Source organism: Sinocyclocheilus anshuiensis, unplaced genomic scaffold, assembly GCF_001515605.1.
Source record: "Sinocyclocheilus anshuiensis isolate Anshui unplaced genomic scaffold, SAMN03320099.WGS_v1.1 scaffold2186, whole genome shotgun sequence".
Classification (NCBI taxonomy): Eukaryota; Metazoa; Chordata; class Actinopteri; order Cypriniformes; family Cyprinidae; genus Sinocyclocheilus; species Sinocyclocheilus anshuiensis.
Window position 1 is genome coordinate 81537 of NW_015557072.1, and position 9271 is coordinate 90807.

At 38.2% G+C, this 9271-nt stretch overlaps 1 protein-coding gene across 1 annotated transcript; it reads left to right on the top strand.

The window, feature by feature from the left end:
- The first annotated feature begins 2675 nt into the window (after positions 1–2675).
- On the top strand, positions 2676–4108 carry LOC107676734 (histone H2A-like). The gene is made up of 2 exons (XM_016471394.1): positions 2676–2707; positions 3696–4108. The coding sequence occupies exons 1-2, from the start codon at positions 2676–2678 to the stop codon at positions 4081–4083; spliced, it is 420 nt and encodes a 139-aa protein (XP_016326880.1). The 3' UTR covers positions 4084–4108.
- Positions 4109–9271: the final 5163 nt, after the last annotated feature.

The following is a 9271-nucleotide window of genomic DNA, read 5'->3' on the forward strand; positions in this document are numbered from 1 at the left end:
GTAGTATACCGTTTTTGGAAGTGAAAAATACCGTATAATTTACAGTGAATAACCGTAAATTGACATTCCCAGAATTCCCTGCGTTAGATTTAAAATTTCATGTTTTTTTGTTGAAATAACGGTTTCTTATTAGTTTTTTCTTATCAGTTTTGTATATTAGGGTTGTATGTTACACCTAATGTTGTTAAATGAATGTTTATTGCATTATTTCAGTTTCATGTGTGTTACCATGATGGTGTTTAGCGTTTGTGTGAATGACACTGTGCACCTTCTATATATGTTATTATTTAAAAGCTGTTTGTGATGGGCTTTTGGTTCATCGTGTGACTCTCTCATCTGCATTTGGTGGTTGTCAGTGTGTTACAAAGGTACAAAACAGATTTCAGTACCTCAATAGGTTGGTATATTAACATTATATCAGTTAATGAAATTACGGTATTTAAGTTAAAACCGTAAAACCTAAAACGTTGCTACTGTATTTTTTACGGTAAAATTCCGGCAACCACAGCTGCCGTTTTTTTACCATAAATTTTATGGAATTTTTTTTACAGTGTGAAACAACATACAGAACTACCACATTTTGCTCTAAGTTTGATTGCATCATATAATAATTGCTGTTAATAGTGTTCATCGTCTGTTTTATTACGTCTTAAATTGATTTTTCCGTACATTTCTGCCATATGTACATTAACTGACAGTCACCACTGATAAGCTACCACTAAATATTGTAGAAACTTAATTTTCTGTAAAGTTGCTATGCAATGATTTGTATCGTGAAAAGCGCTGTACAAATAAACTTGACTTGACATGTGGTCAACTTCAACATGTCCACCCTGTTAAGGGGAATAAGAAAAACAAATAAATAGACATTCTTATTTGTAAAAGAAGCAGCTTTATTTGACAGACCTGCTTGTTGAGACTTGCTGGCTGATTTTAGGTCAACATGTCCACTCTGTTAAATCAGAAAACCTAACAGGGTGGACACATTTAGTTAATTGATCGTTACATTTATATACCTAAGATTGACAAATTATGTTTTTTACTTTTTACATCTCCATATCATAAATACACAAGAATTGATAAAAAAAATGTTATGATATGAGTTATGATTTCCAAAAGGGATCGGATACTAGGAATGACCCATTCCCCTTAACAGGGTGGACATGGACAAACTGTGATATTCAGTGGTTTAAAATGCTGTAAAATGTTAAGAATTGTAAAAAAAAAAAAAATTAAATATGCATGAAGTTCAAAAGGTGTTATTTATGTCAAAGACAACAAAACAGAGACGACAGACACATCTGAATGTATTTGCACACCACATATTGCAGGATCTGATAGATGTGTGTGATGTAATGCCGTCAGTCTTGTGTTTAACAAAAAACATCTTCAGAAAACACTTGTAATGGTCTTGTAACGCAGCCAGTGCTCAGTGTTTTTAAGGCCACAGTGTTTATGTGTTTCTTCACTCAACACGGGCATTTTATGGTATTTTTGGAGCCTGATCACTGTCTGCTGTAAATGCAGTCATAGAGACATGATCTGAAAACCACCCACCGGGGGAAAACAATCCAACGCTCTCCATTGACTTTGTGTTGCGGGAAGCTGCCTCCTTGCCATTTCTGACTTATATCGAGTGTTCAGCTTTCCTAATGAAACATAATGAGTTTTTGAATGTGGCCCTCAGAGACTGATGATTAGCCTGAAAGAAATGCATCTGCAGACATCCAGAAACTGATTTACAGCACCAGTCCTGACATTTTAATTCCAGTACAATTTTAATAGCCGCTCATGCTTTTTGTCACTTTAAGAAACTGCCACTTTGTTCTTGTTTGACTTGTGATTGCTCGAGTATTTTACTTGCATTGAGGAGGAAGGAAATATCAGTAAAAATTTTTCTCATGTAATGTCACGAGTCACCATCAGAGATTAACGTCATTCGGTTCAGCTAAAAGCAGCTGTAAATACATCAATATCTGCTGTTCTGCTTCTCCACTTCAGCATGTGATAATAATGACAGAGCAACACAATTACGCAATGAATTGACGAATAAGAGAAACACGACGCGGAGGAAAAACAAGGCCAAGAGACAGAAAGACAAACTTCCCCAGGAACCTGATGCTTAAGCAACCTTAATAAACTTCAAGTGTATTTTCCAAATATACTGTATGGAGCAAGTGTACTAATACTACTAACTTTATAACTTTAAAGGGGTCATGGATCAGCGCTGGAGGCACGTCTCATCTGACTTTTCACCTACAGGACCTCACAGAGACACTCTGTTTCAGCTCTGCTTTTCTGTATGTTTATGAAGCTCATCAGACTCACAGGAGACGCTGCGCCCTGCAGACTTTACCATGGTAAGCATCGCTGTTTGATCCATGAAGAGCCCAATTAAACCACACTGATCGCTGATTAATGCACAAATTAATTGTCTAAACCACCACCAGTGGAACAAAGGACTCGACTCTGTCTGTGGCAAAGATATTCAAGTAAATATCATTTGTATTGGATTGTTTTTTTTGGGAATGATCTCTTCAGGGACTCGAGAACATTTGTAGGTGGAAAAACACGAGACCTGAAAATCATCTGAATAACACAGAGAAGTCAGATTTAACGATGGATACGAAACAAGCGGCGAAAGGAGTTGATTATAATTAGATTTCAAAAGGATAATGGAGTCATGGAAAAAACATGGAGACATACTGTAAAAGAAGAGCAGTTTCTATTGTCTGTGTCTTTGATGACTCTATGATTTGATTTTTTAAGTATAGTTAATTGAGTCCTAGTTTTATACCTTGCTAGTGTTTGTTTTTGTGTGTTTATTATTGTTATTGTGAATTTTGCTGATTTATGTAAAAAAAAAAAAAGCCATGATGTTTTGTGGGAATTGCGAGAATGGCTTGTGATGTTACATCAATCAAATCAGTATCATTTGCCCTAATTGAGACAAACAATGAATTACATTCAGCCCGTCACACAGAAAAAGTCCTTTTACACTGTAAATATATATATATATTTAGTACATAAGTCTTTTCACATATTATCAATACGAATGCACCTGGCAGATTGATTCACTTAATTGTTTTGAGAGTAGAAATAAATCATTATTGCTCATGGCACAATCAACAGCAGCAGGAGCCAATGTTTGGAACAACATGAGGATGAGTGAATGATGACAAAAGTTTTATTTTTGGGTCCAGGTGTGACGTTTTACCGTATAATTAGGGTGAATCTTAATTTCATGTTGACTTTAATCTCTCTGCATGACTGCATGTCAATCTAATGCCACATCTACAAACATCTTCTTGTTTTAATTTACAAATTCAATTTTCAAATGAAAATATCGCCATTATCGTTTTTCTGAAGTATATCATCATAGAGAGTAAAATACATTAAAACCTGTAATTTTATGCTTCCTCTCATTCTGTAAAGCTTATGGCCACCGCAACTGTATATATTTAGATTTGAGAAGTAATGACGTTAAATAATAACAGTTGATAATAATGATACATTTCTAAGTAAATCCTGCCGGAAGTGTGTGAGGAGGGGGGAGGGGCGCTGTGGAGAGAAGTTCAGTGATTGGTTTGAAATCTTAGCAACTCTAAACCAATGGGAGACTGGCACACTCGTTTAAGATCGGCGCATAGCGCTGCAGTTTGTCATTTACGCAAGTTATTTTGATTATAACCAAGCATAAGCGGCAGAGGCAAAACCGGTGGTAAAGCGAGAGCGAAGGCCAAGACTCGCTCCTCCAGAGCAGGACTGCAGTTCCCCGTCGGTCGTGTTCACAGGCTTCTTCGCAAAGGTAACTACGCAGAGCGCGTCGGTGCCGGAGCTCCCGTCTATCTGGCGGCTGTGCTCGAGTATCTCACCGCCGAGATCCTGGAGTTGGCTGGAAACGCCGCCAGAGACAACAAGAAGACCCGCATCATTCCCCGTCACCTGCAGCTGGCGGTGCGCAATGATGAGGAGCTGAACAAACTCCTGGGCCGAGTTACCATCGCTCAGGGCGGCGTGCTGCCCAACATCCAGGCCGTGCTGCTGCCCAAGAAGAGCGAGAAGCCCGCCAAAGCCAAATAAACCGATTCTAGTGTAGATGCATTTAATTCGAACATGCTTTAAGATAAGTCAAATACTCCAGATGATCGATATCTGCGTGGTTTCAACAGAGGAATGTTAGTACTTCCCTTGGAATGAATGTATAGTCTCACCACAACCGACAAAACTAACAACAACAACACTGTTAAATACATCTCAAATGTATATTAGACTGAAAAAATGAAAGTTTCCAACAGCGTTTCTTTTCGCTAAATTACTCATTATTAGGAGGTGTTGAACTGTTGAAAATAAGCTGAATTTACATTTGTCCTGGACATTTGAGTTCATAGAATAATTTGGTCCCACAGTCACTTGTCAAGGAGTTAATGTAGTAAACGTAGTATAATTCACATATAATCACACTAAATATAAGCATATAAACATGATTTGTTAAAGGTTGACTCAATATTGTACAGTCTTGTTTTCACACTCAGCTGAGAAGAAAGCTTATTTCCCTCAATGCTGTCCTTGTATGAGCTGCGCTGCTAAGCATTTCCAGTGTCATTAGAACATCATTTAGATTCATTTAGACTCTGAATTACTGCATTCAATGATCCATGAACTCGGCAGAGAAACAGGAATGAAATAGTTAATTGATAATAAAACTAAAACATTTCATATGCACTTTCTACATTTTGAATACAATCAAACTTTAAACTGACAAACGCTTGGCAAATACAGCATTTGTGTTTTATGAGTCTGGAATATAAAGTACTGCTTTACTCACAGTTCTTATGATATATGATGTTGTAGGCAACAGGTCCTCTGATGTTGAAGCCCAGGTAGAAAGACACCTGTCCGTGTTTGCACACACTGGCCTGATCGTGAGGAGAGACGGGAATCTGTTGCCCATCTCTTACAGCAAACACTGTGATTCTTGACCTTCCCGTTGATGCGCTGAAGACACTTGACTTCCACACTTTCATCTCCTTCAGTGAGGAGCTCCAGATCAGTTTGATGCAGTTTTGAGTGAACCAGTCTCCGCAAACCTTTTTTATGGGGTTTTAATGCATGAACCAGTCTCTGCAAACCTCCTTCTGTCCCTAAGAAGAACAGAGGCACCAGGTAGCGGCCGCGGAGGTGTTCCCCATACTTGCTCTCGTATGACTGACTCGTGTATTCAACACAGTTTTCTAGGTCTGGAGGTTTAACCTTTGCTTTCGGTGCTTCATCAGGCCAAAAGAGCAGAAAGATCAAGAGGTAAAACTCTGGGCTTCTGCCTTGTTCTTTACTGAACCAAAGTTTCTGTAACCTGGCCTGAAGCTTTTCTGTTTTTTCACACGGCTCACCCGACAAACTCAGGATGATGTTGGCAAGAATGTAGAGAATGATTTGGTCTTCATTGTCTGACCGGGGTTTTTCACTTGCACTCAGGTTTTGTTTACACACATTGATGTCCGATTTTAAGAAATGAAGCAGTCCTCCAAAAGACTCCTTTTTTTTCTCATTCAGGGTCTTTTCTTCATTCGGAGTTTCCTGTGTAAAATATCTCTTATAGCAATCTTCAACATCTCTGTGAAAGTAGTCTGGATCCTCTTCTTTAAAACTCAGTTTGGAGAATGCCAGATACCATTCAAAGAAATCATATTTGTCCTCAACACTACCTCTGAGACCATTGATGAAGTCAAGGTGTTTTTGTTTAAGTGGATTTTCTGGACCTATTAAATCATAAATCTCCTTGCAAACCTGCAGAAAACCAAAGCGGCCCCTGCTATTGTATTTGGTCTTAGGGTTTGCTAACTCATCTTTAGCTGCTTCCTCGTCATCATCAAATGCATCAATGGCAGACTTTGCCATGGCCAAACGTGTGTCTATGTCTGTGCATGGTTTTATCACTTTCCTCCACTCCTGCCTTGTTTTATTCCAGATCCGTGACAGGTGGTTTTTGTGAACTTGCCCCAGTGTGTCCCTAATATGAGAATTTGTGCGGTCTCTATCAATAGCCCCTTTTGCCCATTTTTCTGCCTTTTTATATTTGTTTTCCCCTTGTACCTTAATGTAATACAAACGTGCCAGTGTTTGAGGATAGAAAGGGTCTGTTGAGAACAATTTTGAAGCCGACTCCAACAAACAAATGCACTTGTTAGTTTTATTTTCCTTTATGATGTCAAGAATCAGTCTGGAAAACATGTCCTTTTCTGTCAGACCCTCAGGCCTTGTGAATAACAGGCTCTTACAAATTTTTCATATTTTTCAAGAAGTCGTGAGCGATGTCAGATCTTGTCAGATTGTGCTCAGTGAGCATGTTTAGACATGCATCAGCAATCAGTGGATGTGCCAGGCGTATGCAGTTGGCTTTCTGTTCTCCTTCTGAGAAAATGACCATGAGATCCTTGAAAGGCTTCATTTCCAGTGAAGGTTTTTCCTCATCAGTCCATCGATCTTGCTCATTTCATCTGTGATCAAATTCTTAGCATCCTCTTTCTTTTTGTGTCAGAGACACAGAGAGAGAGAGAGAGAGAGAGAGAGAGAGAGAGAGAGAGAGAGAGAGAGAGAGAGAGAGAATATTAAAAAAATACTGAAAGAATCCTTACGCTGGTCAGAAGAGAGAAACACTCAAGCAACACTGTTTTTTTTTTTAATTGAATGCCATGGTAATAAATATAGTTATAAATTAAAATAATAATTATTTTTGTTAGATTTATATTGTAAGTGACTGTGGAAATGTGTCATCACAGTCTGTGAAAAGTGTGCATCGTACACTTACTTTTCCACACAATAAATTAATACATATGTTTTTGTGAGACAGAGAAATGCATGACTTGTCTTACCGTTCTCAGCTTTTGTTCAGTATTCAGCACAAACCTTTTGCATGCTCAGAAATGAGTGAAATATCACACCCCTTTTGTGTCATAAACTCGTTACACCTGAAGTACCGTCTTCTCGCTGTGAAACAGATGGCTCACTTATAAAGAGAAACTAATATTTATGCCTGATTTTATATAATTTGACAAATTTATAGGTGCATTACAGATATATGACAAGTTTGCACATTCACCAAACACTTAACAGCAAGCCTATAGATCCATCGCCAAAGAAGCATTTCTCTGCTCTCGGAAAGGACTCAAGTCGTATTATTACTGAATAAGACACCTTTGGATTATTTCCTGGATGCTGAAGCCTTGATGAGCTTGTGAGCTTTCGTTTGGGAAAGGATTTATGTTGTAGATTATGAGTGTGATAAAATGATCCTGTGAAGACTTGTCTATGTGGATCCTTGTCAAACACCTGCAAATTACACCAGTGGCCTCAGTAACTGAGTTAATAGTTAATATATACATATATATATATAATGCAGTGCAGATTCATATTTCCATTGCTATGTGCAGCTGTTTTCAGTTCAAACATCTACTACACATTTTACAGGCAAAGAACAACCAGTTTACTTTTATTTCCTGCAAAATGAAAGTTAACCGTCCCTGATTCTATGAAGTTAACAGTGAAAGTGAAGCAACACCAGCAAACTCTCAAAGAATCTCAGGCAGCTGAAAGACTATGATTGTGGTTTAGAGGAATTCTGCAGTTCTTTTGACTCAGTGACAGGTTTATTTTCATTCCTGGAAATCAACTTCTCTTTCACCTAACATGAGTAAGTGTTTGTAACAAGCGACACTTTCAACACACATGCAACATAAATTAAAGGCCACTTTCACATGTTGTTTGGACATAAATGTGGCTTGGAGTGTGTGAACACAACCACCCTACAATGATAAAAATCCAGCCACTCCTCATTTTTTAATCCCCATTAAACCAAATCAGTCTCTCTAGGCCTGCTGTTTTGATTCTCTAAGCAATATGACATCACCTTGCATAGGCCCCGCCCACGGCGGCTGACTGACAGCTCTGCATTGCTATAGTTTCCGCCCTCAGCAGTTATGTGTATATATATATATATATATATTACAGCTTTGGAGTTATGCTCAAACTGCTCGCCAGCTATAAGTATCAAGCATATTGTTGTGCACCTTCTGGCTGACGTCTTCTTTTTGTTTCAGATTACCAAGGCTTTCAAGTCCTATTCGTCATGGACCTCGCTGCTGAGAGACTTTCATTCTTCATAGCAAGCTACAGTATAGTCGTCCTGGGATTCACTACACGTTACCACTGTTTCACTTTCAAAGACATTACTAATGTGTCTTAATCATATCACTCAAGCTGATGGATGCAGGGGGTCAATACTAAAGCTCTTGTATGTTCAAATAATTATGGAGCAAGAACCCCGTAAGGAGCCACTCCACCAGAGATAACTTGTGTTTCAATAATCTCAAAGTAACTTGCCAAAGTGGCCCTGTCTGAAATAAGATTACAAAATAAACAACACTGGCTTTAGTAAATGAGTATTAACAGATATTCTAAGGAACGTGCAAAACATTTTATCGCACTAAACAACAGTGCAGAGACATTTGTAAATAATCATACAATATACCAGAATTGCTGATAATCGATACATTTATACACGCATTACTATTTTGCAAAGGTCTTCACCCCTTTATCTAATCTGCAGATTCATATTTCCATATGTGCAACAAGAGTCTGATTTATTATTTAGTCTATAGGGTTATTCACTAACACATACATTCAGGACCCAGTGTCAAAGCTGCAGGAACGTTTGCCATGATTTCCACATACAGATTGTACTGGTGTTCAAGTTTATCACATAAATTATCTTTAACTAAAGTTAAAGGAATTAAAAGTGTAAGATACTCTCACTTTAGTGGAACAGTTTTAGTTGCTTGTAGCATGAGAAAGTTTACAGAAGAAAAACTGTTTATTGTTGTATGAGATGCTTCGAGATTGACTTCTAGGATCAGAAAAGAAAACTCAATTAGCCCTTCATCAGTTCAATTATCCTCAATGAAATCACCTTCTATGCTAAACTGCATATACTGAAATATACTGTATTTCTGACAACATGTTGATTTAATAAGAGAATAAATCTGTTCTCAGATACCAAAGATAAGAAGAACTTGTAATGCACTCTCGGAATCCTCTTCTTCGGTGTTTGTTTACACGGGTTTTCGAAACAGCGCCATCACTCTTTGCCTTGTGCAACAGCAGCTGCCCTGGGCACGTGATCAAAGCTCAAATCTGATTGGACGGCCCGTTTCATCGCGGAGCAACTGGGGAAAAAAACGTACAAAGCACCAAAAAAAAAAAAAAGAAATCTTGA

Excerpts from the sequence above, each read along its gene's own strand:
- LOC107676734 (XM_016471394.1), top strand. The coding sequence starts at position 2,676 with ATGGAGTCATGGAAAAAACATGGAGACATACT. Across the intron at positions 2,708-3,695 it reads AAAAAACATGGAGACATACT|CATAAGCGGCAGAGGCAAAA; the intron begins GTAAAAGAAGAG and ends ATTATAACCAAG.